This window comes from Ambystoma mexicanum, chromosome 2q, assembly GCF_040938575.1.
Source record: "Ambystoma mexicanum isolate Mex_15411 chromosome 2q, UKY_AmexF1_1, whole genome shotgun sequence".
In the NCBI taxonomy this organism is placed as follows: Eukaryota; Metazoa; Chordata; class Amphibia; order Caudata; family Ambystomatidae; genus Ambystoma; species Ambystoma mexicanum.
In genome coordinates, this window is record NC_090924.1 from 702,485,546 (window position 1) to 702,503,748 (window position 18,203).

The 18,203-nt window shown below is 47.5% G+C and overlaps 1 protein-coding gene across 7 annotated transcripts in view; it reads right to left on the bottom strand.

Annotated features, from left to right (window-relative positions):
- The window catches only part of KMT2C (lysine methyltransferase 2C), a 2,745,351-nt gene that overhangs the window by 863,782 nt on the left and 1,863,366 nt on the right, over positions 1-18,203 (bottom strand). For all 7 annotated transcript variants that reach the window (XM_069647923.1, XM_069647922.1, XM_069647921.1 and 4 more), the window contains 3 exons: positions 15,924-16,002; positions 15,753-15,816; positions 3,625-3,857 (listed from right to left, as the gene is read on the bottom strand). In XM_069647923.1, the coding sequence (XP_069504024.1) occupies positions 3,625-3,857; positions 15,753-15,816; positions 15,924-16,002 (376 nt within the window). The remainder of the gene's footprint in view (positions 1-3,624; positions 3,858-15,752; positions 15,817-15,923; positions 16,003-18,203) is intronic.

Below are 18,203 nucleotides of genomic sequence, written 5' to 3' on the forward strand. Positions count from 1 at the left end.
TTGTGGGTGCCGGATCGCTGCCTCGTGTGTGCCTCCTCCTGTGTGAAACCTCTCCCCTTTATTGCCCCCCGTGGTGCTTGGCTTTGCGCTGTGCTTATTTCCACCCTCACGCTCCCTTCTTGCCTCCTCGCACCCTCTACAGTGCTCGCAATCTCTCCCATCCTATCCTTATCACTATAAGTCTGGCAGAAAGAAGTTCAAGAGGAATATCCTGATCTCCAACCCTGGCCTCTCTATCGCCGATACCCACCCACATCAGCGCGTCTTCCAGACAGACCCTAACTAACATCCTCTGTTTCCTCTCCAGACCTATGGACCCCTCATACGGTCTCAGCTCTCTCTCCTATCTCTTCCTCTCCCATTAATGGAGGCACTCAGTGGGATGCCCTCTTGGCCTCCTTCCACTTCTCCAAGTCCACCATTAATGTCTATGTGAATGGCACTGTCTTGGTCCAGGGCCCTCAGCCCAATCTCCTCCTTTTCGATAGGAGTCTCTCACGTCTTATCAACTTCCTTTCTTCTCCCGCTACTCCTACTAGCACCTCTGTGGCTCCTCTCATCTCCTTCTTCCTCCGCCTCTCTGGCTGATATGCCACCTTCTGCTGTCACCTCTGCCCACTCTACCACTTCCGCTGAGAGCCTATACCCCTCCCCGGAAGTCTTTCAAATGTGGCAATCTGCTCCACATTGCTACCCTCAACTCTTGCTCTGCTATCAAACACTCCTCTGAAGAACTTGACATAGATGTCCTCACTCTGACTGAGACATGGTTCACGGCCAGCTCTGTCACGAGTTTTGACACCCTCCTCCCTGATGGCTACAAGATCCTCTCCAAGCGCAGAACCAACCGACCTGGAGGTGGAGTAGTGCTGATCTTTCCGGAGTGGGTCCCTGCTTCTGTCATTCCTATGCAGGCCTACTCCTCCTTTGAATGCCTGGTCTGCAGGCTCTCCATTTCTCCTGGTCTATCTAAGGCTGTGGCCACCATCTACCTGTTCAGGTTGTCCTCTGCCTCTCAGAGTGGGCTGACCTCTCCTCTGCGTCTCAACTTCTCCTCCTCGGAGACCTCAACATCCACCTGGGTGCTGCTTTTCCTCCCTCCCTCTCCATTCTACACTCTGGTGCAACACACCCTGCAGACACACCTTGGATGTTCTCATCTCCTCAGAAATCCCCCTCTCTAACCCTCTCGCCACTCCTTTCTCTTGGACTGACCACTTTCTGCTTTCCTCTCACCAGACACACACTGTCCCTCAGGCAAAGCCTACCCAGCACTGCCCCGTACCTGCTTGGTCATTCCACCCATGGATGCCTTTGCCTCTACATTCTCTGCTCCTCCTACTCCTGACTCACACAGCCCTCTCTAACCTCCATCTTTCCATCTCCAACACTCTGGACATCCTTGCCCCTGCCATGAGAATCTGTCTGAAGCCTACCTCCGAGTACAACTCTTGGTATAACTCTGACCTCGCCACACTGACACATAAGTGCAGGGGGGCTGAGAGGCAGCTGAGGGCCTCGGGCGCATCCTCTGACAAACTGGCCTGCCGCCTGCTCCAAAGGCAATACAGACTCTCTGTCCAGTCGAAGAAGAGAGTCCACATGCAAGCCTGCGTCTCTGAAGCCTCTAAAAACACGGCCAAACACTTTAAAATTTGCAAGGAGCTGGCCAATCCTTCTGCAGTCGCCACCTCTCCTGTTCCCCCCTAGGCCCTCTGTACGACTCTGGCTGCTCACTTCACCACTTAAACTCAGGAAATCCTGTGCTCGCTCTCCCTCTACCTCCCTCGGACTCCCTATGGCCACCTCCCTGTCCCCTCCTGTTTCTCCTTTTTCTCTCCAACGTTCAACAATGTTTTTAGATAAATCCAATCTATGAAAGTTTCGTTTACACAGGTGCTTTCCTGCTCCACCAGAGCCATCAAGGACCACATTGATGCCCTCACTCCAACCTTGGCCGATTTCTGAAATCACTCTTTCGCCACTGGGTCTTTCCCCTCTCTCCTCAAGCACTCCCTTGTTCACCCCCTCCTTAAAAAGCCTTCAGACGAACCGACCTGTCTGGCAAACTATCGCCAGATCTCTATCACTCCTTTCCTGGGCAAACTCCTGGAAAAGCTGTCCATCTCCCAGCTTACTCTCCACGCTGAATCGGTTGGTTGCCTCCATGACCATCAGCATGGCTTTAGAGGAGCCAAAGGCACGTAAATTGCTTTCCTGAACACCCGTGAAGATCTTCTCTCTAATCTTGATGCCAGCCTCCCTCCTGTCCTCATCCGCCTTGATCTTTCCTCTGCTTTTGAAATGGTCAATCACCGTGAGATCCTGGGCATCAAGAATCAGGCCCTGGAGTGGTTGACCTCCTTCCTCCTGGACCAACCCTCCCAGGTCCAACTTGGGTCCTTTCTCTCCACTTGTGTTGTTCCGAAGGGTTCTATCCTCTCACCTTGGCTCTTCAATGTCTACTTGGCCACTTTGGCCCACTTGATCTCTACCCTCTCCTCTAAATTTCAGTAATATGCGGATGACACGTTGCTCTCTTTCATGCTCCCCTCAGCCTCCTCTCCTCTGTAGCTTATTACTGACTGTATATTTGCGATTCAGGATTGGTACGCCTCCAAATAGCTCTGCCTTAATGCCAGTAATACGGAGATCCTTCTCATTGGGACCCCTACTTCCGCTTGCAAGGATCAAGTTCAAGACCCTCTGCATCATCCACAAAGCTTTCTGGGGCCGGGACCCGCACTACATCCAACTCTCTTCCAAAAAACCTTCCTTCTTGAGCCCTTCGCTCAGCCACTTCCAACTCTGAGGGTCAGACGCTTCTCCAGGCAGAGACTTGAGGGTAGATCTTATTCCTCTGCAGGTGCCTCCCTCTGGAATGGCCTCCCTGCCCCTCAACCTTGAGCTGGGCCACCCGAAGTTCCAGAAGCAGCTCAAGACCTTCCTTTTTTCCCTCTGCTTTCTCTCTATCCCCGGCTGACCTATCGGTCTGCAGCACCCACTGTCAGCTTGGCTACCCCTCAGAGTCTCATTGGGTATCAGGCTCCTCCATGATGAGCCCCCCCCCCCGCTGCACTGCCGCCAGCCCTACCATGCACTTAGGGGATGTAACCGTTACCCCCTACAGTCCCCTGCATCCTCAGCACTTACTCAAGAGCATTGCTGCCCAGATTGCACTTCCGCACTTCCCTCTCCCGGGCACTTCCCCCTCTCCCTTCCACCTGAACTTGTCCTTCAAACCATCCAAGTGCTCAAATGAAAAAAGTCCTAGTAAGATTGTTTGTCTTGTTCTCCCTCGGTCTTTCCACCCTTGTCTTGTCGCGCCCAGAAACATTTGTGTACAGGCACGCTATAAATGACATATCAAACAAGAAAATAACATTTAGGAATAGACTAGGGAGGGAGGGCGGCTGCAGGAGGCTGGTAAATATGCCACACTGCAGGTCACTTAATCTCCATAACCTCCAACCTTTTAAAGCTATAGATACTAAATTGCAAAGGGAAAGCTTTATACAAGATTATAAAAAATACAACTGAAGTAAATGATTGAAATGCATTTTTAACATCAATTTCTACATTTAATAGTGAGAGTTCAGAGCAAACTGTTTTCTAAGTGTTTACCTGCTCCAGTTGTTTCTGAACCATAGTCTGCTGTTCAATGACATGCTTAAGTTGTTCCGCATCCTCTTCTGGAAGCTCACGACCAGCTTTTTTGGCAGTACGCTGCTTTGCAGACAGAGCCTTTTTAGATTTTCGATGGGCTCCAATTTGCTCTTCTAGAAATTTCTGCTGCATCTGAAGCAGCTGTTGCGTTTCTTGAAGCCATTCTTCATATTGTTTCTTCTGGGAATCATCTCGAGAAAACAAATGAAAATATAATTATAAAAAGAAAGAAGTATAGATCCTGCTCAAAAAAGGAACAGCTATTATTGGGTTACATTTATAAACTAAGAGAAAAATAATATTTTGCATAACACTTCGTCTTAAAGGAGGGGCAAGGAACAATACAAAAGGCTTCAGTAACAAGTTTGGGGACTGTAAACTGGGCTTATTACAGCGGTAGTAGGCCCCCACTTTGTTGCCATGTTTCTACGCTCTTGTTCTATTTCATGTTTTACATGAAAAGGTAGATTTTCATGGTCAGGTCCTCACAAGAAGCAAACCACAGATTTGTAACCAATTTGCCCTCAAGTTGGAAGTTGGTCACCACAGTGCTCATCTATTCTCCCTTTTCCTTTATACTTATTTATACTTTCAGTATCTTAATTCCTTGGCAGATGCTCCTTTTACTTGTAGGCTGACAACCCAATCAATGTGAAAAATATCACTGTCTGAGGAATGTACTCAACACATCGGCTGTGATATTCCAGATATGGCACGAACCCCTGATCTGCTCACCAAAGAGCAAAGGAAGCAGCAGTGCAAGCTGAAGCAGTTTGTTTTGGGAAATACGTTTTAATGATGGTTTTCCAACACCCCTCTTGTATGGGGTGTAAGACCACCTACCATAAGTGGGCACATTGTCTATCACGTTTTAGATATTTTCTTTATGATACAGCAGCCCTGATCTCGTCCACTCCCCCATTTTGAAGCAATCTCTCTTTTGGCCACCAAAAACAACTGTTTTTTGGCCATGCTTGTGACCTCGTTATCCCCCCACACATTTAATAGCACCATCCTTAGACACATTGGTATTCGGAGCCCCAGTACCTCTGACATTGTACTACAAACTCTCTTCCAATATTGTAGCAACATAGGGCAGCCCCAGATCATGTGAAGAAATGTTCCTATTTGTGTTTTACATTTCAGACAGTTTGAGACTTTTGTACTCCCCATGCAGAACAGGACCTCCTTGGTTCAATACATTCTGTCTAGTATTTTATTTTGAACTAGTCTTAGCCTCTAGAAAAGTGAACTTGTCCAGCAGGCTATGTGGCCGTCAATCCATTCCTCATCTTCCAATGGGCCTAGATCCGCCACCCATTTTAGTTTCAGCTTCGCCAAAGGCGACAGGTTGAAGCTGTGCATGGCCTATAAGACAGTCATGGCCTTATCCGTCAGTTCTTTGTTAGAAAGTGTGATTTCAGCACAGTGCGTTCGCGGAGATCCCAGTTCTAGGTTTCAGAGTATACTGCATGCTAGAGGCGCAAGTATGTGTATTTTATTTATTGTATTTGTTAACAGCGCCCAAACCCTTCAGTATCACAGCGCTGATACATTAGTGGACAAGACAGAACAGAAGAACAAGTTACTTTTCTTACCTGGTAAAGTTATTTCGATGGGATGTATCTCCGACGTATTCCACATCTTTGACAGTAATGACCACAGCTCTGCTGCTTTGGAATTCTTTTTTTCGGTGTAGGCATCCTGCGTCGATGACGTCGATATGCTGTCCCTCGAGAGCCTCTGTCGATGGTCGACGTCACCGGATGTTATATCTAGGACGCACGTAGCCTCAGTTGTAGTTTTTTCCCAGAACTTGTGGCACCAATCCCCTGCCAGTATGACTACAGAAAGCCTTGCGGAACCGTAAACTGCAATCGCATAAGAAATTCTGTAGAGGGGCAGGTAGGGAGGGTACAATGTGGAATACGTCGGAGGAACATCCCATCAAAAGAACATTACCCGGTAAAATAAGTAACTTGTTCTTCGAAGGGATTGTGTCCTCCGACGTATTCCACATCTTTGACAGACTTCCAAAGCAGTACCAATGAATGGAGGTGGGAAAAGAATTTACAATTTCATCAATTTAGAATGCCAAATCAAATTGCAGAATAGAGGACTGCCTTACCAAAGGCCAAATCCTGCTCATGGATAGAGTCCAAGGAATAATGTTTCATCCAAAGTATGGACAGAGGGCCATGTGGCTGGTTTGCAGATATTGCGAATCGGAACACCCCTCTGTAGGGCAGTGGAAGCAGCCAAACCCCTAGTAGAATGAGCCCGTAAGCCTATTGGAGGGTCCTTTCCCGCCTAACGGTAACACTCAGAGATAGTCAAAATGATCCATCTAGATAAGGTTTGTTTGGAAACAGCCTGACCTAAACGCCTTCCAGCATAACCAATAAAGAGCTGATCGTCCACTCTGTCCCGGGACATCCGTGAGAGATAGAAACTCAAAGCTCTCCTAGGGTCCTGTCATGCTGAGAACCTGGTGTCTGCAGAAGCTGCTGAACCCCCGACAATCCACCCAAAATGTGGCACTCTGAGCTGACATAAATATAACTGCTCAGTTTACCTCACTTTCAGGGGAAAGGGGAAGGGACAAAGAAACAAACACCAGGCTGGAAGCTATCAACTCGCTGGTTCTTCACCTGTAGTTAAAACATAAACATGCAATATACCTCATTACTCATGGGTTACTATACTAACCTTAAACTCTAAATCCTTAATCAAAATAGTTTAAAAACCATACCTGGTTCTTCTCTTCAGAATGCCCAGAGAAGTGAAAAGCAGACAAGACTTCCTTACTTGTGGACCAGCATCTTATAGATAATTCAGCCTTCTCAGTAGGTCCATGAATGTAATTTAACTTTTTAGTTAGTCTGCTCAAATCAAAGATTCTTGAACAAGGTCTTCAAGTAAGATTTATGAAGTTCTTTTAAGTTCTTGTATTTGTTTTTAATATTTTCTCTGTAGAGTCTTTTTCTCAGGAACGAATTTAACTTGCGCTGGAATCTTCACGTGGAAAGCCAGAAACCGCGGGAAGAAAAAAAATCACACGCTTTTTCTCCAAATCGCGGGAAATACGCACACGCGTAAAAAGGCACTCGCGCTAAAGTCCAAGACGCGATAGAAATTACACGCGCTTTCCTCCAAGTCGTGGGAAACACGCACACGCGCATACGATTCAATTCCCGGGTAAAACGCACTCGCGCTAAAATCCAAGACGCAATAAAAATTACACACGCTTTCCTCCAAGTCGCGGGAAAAACTCACACGTGCTGACGACTCAATTCGCGGGTAAAACGCACTCGCGCTAATGTCCAACTCACGAATAAATACGTACACGCGCAACATACACACATGCTTATTTTATCACGCGGAAAAAACCCTTGCGTAAACGAACAGTAAACGCGAGTCCGAAGTACACGCTCGCGCTTCACTCTCACGCGCAGAGACACACGCGCGTGCGAAAAGTAACAGACAAAAAACTCTCGCGCTAGTTTGATTTGACATGTAGCGATAAAAACAAACGTACGCGCTTCAATCTTTTTAGATACAGATTTGATTTCAATCCCTTAGATAAATATAACCTTTTTACAAGTTCAACAAATCTGGAAAGTCACTTATCTTGAATAAGACTTGAAAACTTCTTTTCTCAGAATAAATGAAAGTTTCTGACTCCTGTCCTGTGTCTCCACCAAACTCCAAACATGACTCCTGTTATACTTTCAGATCTTCCGCTCAACTGCTAGAAACTTGTCACCCTTGACAAAGTTAAGCAGGAGCAACAAGGCACACGACCTCTCAGCTGGGCAAGGACGATGAAAGGCAGTTTAGAATGTTCATTGTCCTCCCTATAAACAATCTCCAGCCAATCAGAATTTAGACTGAGAACCTCCTTCTTGGCTTGGGGCAATCTCCATAGACTGCAATGAAGGTTAAGGGCAAAATTGGCTGTATAAAAATATAACCCATAATAACTTCCTAAAACCTTTCTATACTAAATATGTGTCTCCCCTGACCCAATGTAAGTGAGTATATGATACTGTATGTAAAGAATATGTCACTCCAACCTGACAGTACCTGACAGGTCCAACCTATGGAACCTCTCCTCTTCCTTACCAGGATGTGGAGGATGATAGAACGCCGGAAGAATTACCTTCTGGCTCAGATGGAATTCCGACACAACCTTCGGAAGAAAAGAAGGCCGCACCCAGAGGACAACCCGGTCCTTTTGGAACACAGTGAAGGGTGGTTTGGCAGAAAGTGCCTGCAACTCACTCACTCTGCGTGCGGAAGTAACCGCAACTAAAAATATAGTTTAAGGACAATAGTCGCAACGGACAAGAATGTAAGGGCTCAAACGGAGCTCCCATTAGGAACTTTAAAACCAAGTTCAAATCCCATCCCGGCACCTGGAAAGGGGACGGTGGAAACACATTGGTTAGCCCTTTTAGAAACTGAGATATCAAAGGGATTTTAAAATAAGAACATTCCTCAGACGAGCACTTAAATATGGACAACGCCGCCGGGTAACCCTTAATGGTACCCACTTGCAGGCCCTTGTGGGCTAAAGAAAGCAAAAAAGACAAAACAAAAGGAATGGAACATTGGAAAGGATCCACATTCCGTACTCTGCACCAGTCGCAGAACTTTCTCCAATGGCACAGAGTTTTTGTTGCAGGCCTTCTGGCCAAAAGCAACACCTCCATCACGTCCTCGGGGAGGTCCCAATCCTTGTACCTCAACCTATCAGATACCAAGCGTGAAGGCTGAGGGACTTGACCTCTGGATGGAGAGCCCGACCCCCCTCCTGTGAGAGCAGATCGTCTCGGTATAGATGACGACGTGGAGGGCAGATGGACATGTCGAGAAGGTCCGGGTACCACGCTCTCCTGGCCCAGGCCGGAGCAATCAGGATCATCCGGGAACCGAACCTCCGCAACACCTGCGGAATGACGGGGACTGGAGAAAACGCGTACAGCAGTGGGAAGGACCACTCCACTACGAACGCGTCCCCTAAGGCTCCTTTAGGAGTTAATTCCCACAAGCAGAATCTTTTGCACTTCCGGTGACACTGGTGGCGAAGAAATCCACTTGCGGGGTTCCCCAAAGGGTGAAGATCTCCAACATAACTTCCTGAGCCAGCTCCCACTCGTGAGAGACCGTGCTCAGAGAGTCCGCCACCGTGTTTTTGTCTCCGGCCAGATGAACTGCCGAGATCGAAATTTCCTGCTGAATGGCCCAGAACCAGAGCTGCATCGCCTCCCTGCATGGGAGGTAGTGCATGGCCACTGTATTGTCCGTCATACTCAGCACATTTTTCCCCCCCGTACAGACGGCAAAAAAAGCCTTCAGGGCTAGCCTGACAGCCCACAGCTCTAACAGATTGATGTGGAGTCTGGACTCCGACGGAGGCCAACGGCCGCTGGCTGTCAGCTTGTTGGCATGAGCTCCCCAACCCGTGAGGGATGAGTCCGTCACGATCGTCATCTCCAGCCATGGTTGCCAAAACGGAGCACCCTTCGACGGCCCACCACAGAAGATCCTGTGCGACCAAGGGCGGAATCTGAACGGGATCCGACATCCTGCTGGAGAACTGTGACCACTGCATCTTCAGAGCCCACTGCAGAGATCTCATCCGCAGGGTGGCCTCTGGCACCAGAAAAATGCAGGATGCCATGAGGCCGAGCAACCTCAAGAACTCGAACGCCGGGAAACTCTGGGCACGTTGAAACGTGTCCACCATCTGCAGAATGTGATGAGCCCTCACCTGGGGAGGCAAACACAGCCCCAGGTATGTGTTTAGCCCTGCTCCGATGTACTGGAGCCACTGGGGAGGTGTCAAATGGGACTTCTTTAAATTGAGGGAGAAGCCACGCTTGTGAAGGGAGTGGCGGGTGACGGACAGATGATCCAGTGCTTGCTTGGGAGAACGTGCCCTGATCAATCGTCCATGTAGGGGTAGACGTGAATCCCCCCTTTCCTGAGATACGCTGCCACCACCACCATCAGCTTGGTGAAGACCCTCGGGGCGGAGGACAATCCGGATGGCAGGACCTGAAACTGAAAATGCGAGTCACCAACTGCGAACCTCAGGTACTTCCTGTGCTTTGGATGAATCGGCACATGAATGTAAGCATCCTTGAGGTCTAGAGACACCAACCAATCTTGCAGTTGAAGGGCCTGGAGGACTTGAGAAAGAGTTACCATCTTGAACTTGTCCTTCCTGAGGAGTTTGTTCAGCCCACACAAGTCCATGATGGGTCTCAATCCCTTGTCTTTTTTCGGGATCAAAAAATAAGGGGAATACCATCCCTTGTTCCTCTCCGCTACAGGCACCAGTTCTATGGCGCCTTTCTCCAGCAGGGATAAGATTTTCTGCGCAAGGAGCGGATCCGGATTCTTCAAAGAGAGATTCCCTGGTTGATTGTCGTGAGGCCTCTGCTGAAAGGGGAGACAGTAGCCATGGGTTATGATCTCCAGAACCCACACATCAGAAATAATGGCACGCCATTCTCCAAGATGCTGTGCCCCCAACTGGCGAACCATGGGACATGGCCTTATGACTGAGCGGACGTGGCTGCGGCAGTGCCTGAGGGCAAAGAGGCAACTGCCCGAGCGGCTTTGGCACCTCGAGTACTTTGCTTTCCACCTCTGGTACTCCTACGGTGGCCCCTTTGACTGTCAGCTCCTCTCGATCTACCAAAGGAAGAGTAGTACCGAAAGGAACCTTCCCTCCATTGCTGTCCCCTATGCAACAGCATATGAAATGGCAACACCGGGTCAGTGGGTACCTTGGTCCAGGATGTCCGTCAGATCATCCTGAAGAAAATCAAGAGATGGAGCAGACCACCCCAAGTACTCAGTCACCCTCGACATGAGATGCCTATACGAGGAATCAGCATGCGTACCAGCCTCAGGCCTGCCAAACTCAACCTCCGGAAAGTTATCAATACCACTGGCATCATGTAAGGATTGACGAAGGTCTTCCATTTGGTAAATGACCTGACAACAGGTCATCAGGAACCTCAGGAGGCACAACCTTCTCTTCATCAGACCCTTCCTCCATCTCTGAAATATACTCCAAGGGTTGGAACAAATCAACCCTGGGAGGAGAAACAGAGTAGGGCTCAAAAACAGGCATCACAGACTTGGTGAGAGCCTTTCTCGGGACTTCCACAGCCCTCCGGGGCACCTCTGGTAAATTCTCCTCAAAAGGCGTTGAGGGCACTGATGGAATCGGCGTCGATCGAGGCACCGACTACTGCGACAAGGGCTTTAAGGCCGGACCCCTGAGCGTGTTCTTCGACGGCCGCGGCGTCAATGGGGTCGACGACTTCTTAGAAGGCCTCACAGGCTCCAATGGCGTCGAGGACCGGGACCTGGACTTGGCACCGCAATGACGATCAACCTTGTCCGATTGGGACCTCGACTGCTCCCGATGATCGCAGCGACTGCCCGAGCCCAAAGGCGTCCGAGTGGTGGCTCTAGCTCGTTCCTTGCTGGCTTCTCTCGAAGGCACGGACAGAACGGTGCCTTGCGATTCGAAAATCGCCATCTGCTGGCGGAATGCATCCCATTCGGCCGGTGACAAATGTTTAGTGGGACAAGTTACCCGCCGACTGGCAGAGTCCTCCGACGAGAAAGGCGACCAGTGACGGCGCTTCCGTGAATGCCTAGAAGAGGCAGAGGAATGGCAGGACCCACTGGACTTCCGCCGACGCGGACAGTCCCGCCTCGAATAGTCGATCAGAAGATCAGCAGATTTCGACTTATGGGTTTTAGAAACCCTACCTACCGACAATAACTTCTTCTGCTCCCGCAAGGCCTTCGATGTCAGGGACTGGCAGTCATCACAATCGTCAGTGGCGTGGCTTTCACCGAAACACCAGAGGTAAATGTCGTGCAGGTCCGTGATGGACATTTTGGAACCGCAGTCCCGACACTTTTTGAAGCCCGACTTCGGGGTAGAAGAAGATGAAGACGACTTAATTCAAGTAGAAGAACCGAAACGCGCCGAGATTCCGAAGCGAACACGTTTGTGGAAAAAACGGAACTGAGGCTACGGGCGTCGTGCGTCCTAGATATAACATCCAGTGAAGTCAACCATCGACATAGGCTCTCGAGGGCCAGTGTATCGACGTCATCGACGCAGGATGCCTACGCCGAAAATGTTTTCCGAAGCAGCACAGCTGTGGTCACTACTGTCAAAGATGTGGAATACGTCGGAGGACACAATCCCTTTGAAATATGGTACATAAGCATGAAAGTAAATTCTGCGGAGAGTCAGGTAGTGGGGGGAACCCCAATTTCAGGTTAGTCATATTTATCAAACAGCCATGCTTTTAGCAAATTTCTGAAGATGAGGTAGGATGGCTGCTCTTGGATGTGGAGAGGTAGGGCATTCCACAGGATGGGGGCAATGACTGAAGCAAGTGCCCCCAGCTCTTTTTCCTTGAGAATCTGGGGATGACCAATTATGGAATGTATGAGGACCGTAGGCAGGGGAGATTGGTTCTTTTGGAGATGCGTTGAGTAAGGAAGGAGGGTGCCGTATTGTGGATGCATCTGTGCGTTAGGGAGAGAATCTTGAAATCAATACGTGCTCCGTTTGGCAACCAATGAGCATCAAGTCTAGCAAGAGAGATGTGATCCGAACGCTTGCGGCACCAGACAGCCCGTAGGGCATTGTTTTGGATCAGTTGAAGTTTGTCCAGATATTTTGAGGAGGTGCCTGCAAGGATGGCGTTACAGTAGTCCAGTTTGCAGCCTATGATTGCTCGGGTGAGGCAACATTCGGTGGATAGGAATTATCTGCTGAGGTTGATAGGTTTAGTGGTGTAGGCCGCTGAGGAGGCGATGGCCTTGACGTGTTTGTGCACAGATAGTTGTGCATCTAGGTGAACACCCAGTGTTTTCACATGCTTGATTTTAAGATTGAGGGCGGCTTCAGTGCTATGTCTGAAGCCAGATTGGCAGTGCCCAATAGGTAGTTGGACTCAAGGTATGCTTGGAGTTGGAGGTGAGCGGTGCGGTCTAGAATTTTGAGTAAGGAACAGTAGTAAAGGGGCAGTAGTTAGTTGGGAGGGGGGAAATCGAGGGTAGTTTTTCTTTTACGAGTGGGGTGATCCAGGATTCCTTGATCGAGGTTGGGACGAAGTTTGTTTGGCAGGAGGGTTTTATGAAGTTGGAGATGACAGAAGCCAGGTACTCGGCACACATTTTGATGTGGGTGGGCAGATGTCACCTTTGCAGTTAAAGGGTTTGAGGTGTTAGATGATGTGAAGTATATCTGAGGGGGAGACAGGGGAGAACTGGAATGGGAGGGAAGCATGGGGGTTGTTGGAGAAGGGAGAGGGAGGTGACTTTAGCATTAAGCAGTGTTTTCTTAAGTATAGTTTTGTTTCTTAATTTGGTTAATTCAAATGAAATCAGGAAAAATAAACCAAGGTGGGCAACCACAAGGGAGGCACAAAGTGTGCTTTAAGCCTGAGAACAAAAATAAAACAGTAGGGGCTGGGATAAGGATTGAGTCCAAACATTTTTTATCAAAAAGGAAGAAGGTAAGGAGTGGGAGAAGGCATGGTAGAGGAAACTAAGAAATATAGTAACACTGCAGAAGAAATCAAGATGGAGAAAAAAAAACACTGGTGGTGGAAGCGGAAAACTATGACAGGTGAGAAGCCAGTAGGAGCAAAGGCGGCTGAATCTAGCAGCCTGCCAACAGTTTCTTCCTTCAGCAGAAATGTCAAAAGGCAGGTTGAGGTGAAAAGTGGGCTTGGAAGGCTGAATTATGTTGCTGCTGCAGTTAAATTATCTCATATCTGAAAGTGCTGGAGGGACAGCATACAGAGTACTGTGTGCACCGCCTGAAACCTGCATGCAGTGCCAGAAGTACCGCTGGTCGGAGGAAGCCCCTGGGATTCCTCAGTGAAAGCCACAGCTTGAGATAAACGCCTAGGAAGTAGCCTGGAAAGGTTCATTGTGGTAACCCCACCAATTAGATATCCAACAACAGAGAGAAAGGATGTACCCTTGTTATTCAGTGTGTACTCTGCTCCCCATTTTCCCATTTACCCTGAGCATCACCAACATCTTCTCAGAGCCAGGACTGTATCAACTCCTAACAGCACAGCACCCCAAATTAAGCAGTATATCTCAACACATCAGAACCTTCCCTAGACATCCTGCTTGCCTGCAGAATCTCTATTGCATCCTGAATAGTCGCTGCCCAATCGTAGACGTCAACTGCCCCAGTTGTCCTTTCACTGTGCGAAGTTCCATTGTTTCTAAATCACACTGTCAGAACCAACCACACTCGCTTGATGCACACCGAAAAGCTTGTGTTGGGGAGGAGCTAGCGCCTTCCTGCATCCCCCAAGCGCTTTACATTTAGGCAAGACTTCTGTTGACTAGTTCTAAAGCAATATAGCAGAGAGAAAGCCTTTGTCATGCAAATATAATCACACAGACGTGGCCAGCCACCAAATGAAGATAGTATTTAAATAAATGACTATTAGCGGACTACATTTGTAAAAATGTTAAATTCCATTTTGTTTTTCTCAAAGCACGGGAAAGAGCAGAATGCTCTGTGCCAAAAGGAATGCAGCCTGTGCTCAAAATAGACTACAGGCATTGCTGTGGTGTTCCCTAAGGCTGGCAGAGAGCATGAGGTAGGCTGTCTATCAAAAGACCATGCAGGCTAAGACTCAATGCGGAACATACAGAATTAGGAAACCAGGTTTAAAAAAGATTGTAAGACCATTTAAAAGTAGGAGTATAATGAGTGAAGTGTGGAGAGTATGGCGGGAAAATGTGTTTATATATGAATGTTTATAATATAGCAAAATGATGAAAAATGAAGCTACAATGTATTCTTGCATAAGCTAGCAGTATGTAAGTAGTTGGACCTAAACGGAAACCCAGCCATGCAGGAAGGAAGACTGCAGCATCTCTTGTAAAGGAAGGAGGACAGTTTTGGACGGATCCATGCCAGTATCCAGCGACAAAGTCAAGAGTATTTAAGCTCCCTGCCTGGAACCAGTCTGCAGCAGCTGGGAACGGTGAGAGACATAATACCGCTCAGGGAGCAGAGTTCTTTGCCCCCACCCTCATTTTCTGTAAAGATTAAATTTGGTATCCTTGCAAGATAGACTCTTGGCCTTAATTCCCTAGAGTGGTGAACTTTAATCTGGTGCGAGTGTGATTGGGGGTACTCTTATAATTAAGGGGTACTCTTATAATTAAGGGGTACACCTGTAAATTGGGCTACTTTTAACTTGGGCCCCATTTTTTACACCAGGCATATAATTATCAAGTGTCTACATTACAATCAGGCCCTATCCCATACAACCGCCTAGAAGCCAGTCCATCTCCCACATTCGATGCTAAGAAACAGATTGCCAGAAGAACGGATTCGGTTCCAAAGGCACTTAGGATACAGACAAACGTAAATGTTACCTAGAATACTTGAATTACTTTTGGTAATTGCCAGCAACCCTAAATTGTGGGGTTATGACCTCTGAACACGGAAAAAACGTCCTTAAATGTAATTACTGTAACTTGCCTCACATTCTTCCGAAGATACATTCCTATTCTCATAAAATCTTGGTGTGGACATGGCCCTATTACATTTTTATTGTGGGATGAATTGTATGTTAACCCACCCTGCTAGCCTGATAAGAATTACCCTTAACTACTCAGCCATTGCTACCAAAAGATGAGCGAGGGACAGCTTGTGGTAAACCCTCTTATTTATCTTTTGGCCAGGTCCTCTCAGCCTCTGAACACTGGAAGGTGAGAAACTTTAACAATTGGAATTTTAACAGACTATTATTAGAGAAATAACTCAGACTAAATCAGGTCAAAGCATTCTATATATATATGTAGCTACCACTAAAAAGACATCAAAAGGTTAATAGAAATCAGGCCTCATTATCAATGTTTCTTGTTCAATGGAACAAAACAAAAAAGGGCACCTATAAGGCTGCATGATCTTTTTAGATTTCTTGGTTAGAAAGGATATATGGACAAATAAAAAACATGACAATTAGTAGGAAACAACTTAGAATGATACTTACTGACAAAGCCAGGGCCAAAGTTTGGAGGATTAGGACGAGCCATTTGAGGTTGAATACTGCCATCCTAAAAGCAAAAGATACATTGGTTTATGTATAGAAATATGCCTAATATAAGTTATAAAAAAGGGCACGTTTGAATAACGGTTAAGTTCAGTCTTATATACAACTTGCCTGTCTAATCCCATGCTGCACTAGTTTCGGTCCTTCAGTACTCTGTGATCCAGGCATTTGTTGATTTATAAATGGAAACCTGCAGAAATTAAGCAATAAGTCATTTGAAAATGTAAATCATCTCTCTGCCTGTGAAAATGCAAACATCACTATTTCAACAACTCTTACAATTAGTTCCATCAGGAATAACATATGAAAGGAAGACATATAAAAGGTAATTTACCACATACACATTAGAGATATTAATCATTGTTTTTTTTTCATAAGACATGAAAAAAGTAGAAAAATATACTTAACCTTACAGAAATTCTTAAAAGTATGATCCATCCATATTTTCTGTGATCCTTTTATCTGTAATGTATTTCAATGACGCCCAACTCCCTGCAAACCGTGGTCAATATAAATAACAGTAAAGAGATAAATTAGTTTAGATGATCCTAATTAGAACTTTGGTCCAGAACATTTCTGAGATAATGTATAATTTATACCTCTCTGTGTCACTTCTCCAATGTAATTCTATTCCTTCTGGGTTTCACTTTATCTCTCTGACTCAATCTGCTAGGCCTCCTAGTGAGTTTAGCCAGAACTGTGCAGTGCTGTCACTACTCCCTCATTGCTTGGCTAACCCTCCGCCTTCTTATGGCTCTCTCCATCTGTCCTATATTCTCTAACTGCTACACTATCACCTGTCTCCCACCTCTGTCCAAGTCTGGCAGGAAAAAGCACATAAAAAGCCATCCTGAGTGCAAACCCTGGACTTCCCATTACAGACACCTATGTCAGTGCTTCCTCTAGAGAGGTTTTCAATGATATCCTTTTCTCTGTCCCCTCTCCTGATCTTTGTACCCCCATCTCATCTCCACTCTCTCTCCTTCCACACACTTCTCTATTAACGGTGGCACCATGTGGTTAAGTCCTTTTGGCCGGCTTTACATCCTCATGTTGCTTCGGTAATATCTATCACACTGGCACCATTCTGGTTCAGGGACCAAAACTCAACCTCCTCCTCCTCTTTGACCGCATCCTGTCTTCTCTCATTAACTTCCTTCCTTCGCCTGCATCTCTCTCTCACTCTCTTACTAACTCTCTCTCTCTCTCTCTCCCCCTTCCTCCCTCCCTTCTCTGAATGGTGTACCACGCCCCTGTAACTCACCTCAGAAAACCGTCAAAAGCGCCGATCACCTCCACCTGGCGACTTAATGCCCGCTCAGCCAACAAACACTCCTCTGACATCTGTCTCCTTCTTGAAGACATTGACCTTCTCACTCTTACAGAGACTACAATGCCAGCTCATTCACTGCCTTTGACTCCCTCCTCATGACTGCTTCAAGATCATCTCCAAACTGCAACCTCACCGTACTGGTGGGGGTACGGGGGAGTTGCCTTAATCTTTCACGAGTGGGTTCCTGCTCCCATCTTACCTACCCAGCCCTATTCCTCTTGAAAGCATGGCTTGCAAGTTGGTCACCTCTCCCATCTTCACCCTGGCCATTGCTACCATATACTGGCCTCCAGGCGCCACCTCCCCATTCCTCTCTGAATCTGCTCTCCTTTACTTTCATCCAATAGTCTTCTCCTCCTGTGTGATTTCAACATTCAACTGGACTCTCCTGGCTCGGCATCCACTCTATTCACTGACCTCTGCACCTCGATTTCCCTCTCTATTCTCCCTTCTGGGCCAACCCACACAGCTGGACAAACTCTGGATGCCCTCATACACTCTGACCTATCCCCCCTCCCATTAGTCAGACCACTCTCTCCTCCCATCTGGTTCCATTGACCCCCTGACTGCCCCCCCCACACCCCAAAGGTCCAACCAACCTCGTTCACTAATATCTGCCCGATGAAACGAGTGACTGTGGCTGCCTTCGCGTCCACCTTCACTCCCTCTTCACCCTCCCACCTCTGACTGTACCCTCAGCAACCGCCATCTTTCCATCACCAACACTTGACATTCTTGCACCAGTCATGAGGATCCGTCTGAAACCTGCCTCAAAGCTTAATACTTGGTACGACACCGAAATTGCAACCCTGAAACTAAAGTGCGGGCAGCAGAAAGGAATTGGCTAACCTCAGGCTCATACTTTGACAAACTGGCCTGCCGCCTCTACCAAAGGCAATACAGACTTGCCATCCATGCGAAGAAAAGAGCCACAATCAGGCATGGGTCTTCAGTGCATCCAATAACACAGCGGAACTTGTCAAAATCTGCAGCGAACTAGCCAACCTCTCAGCCGTCTCCTCCCCCTTCTCCTTCTCCTTTCTCAGGCCCTCAGCAAT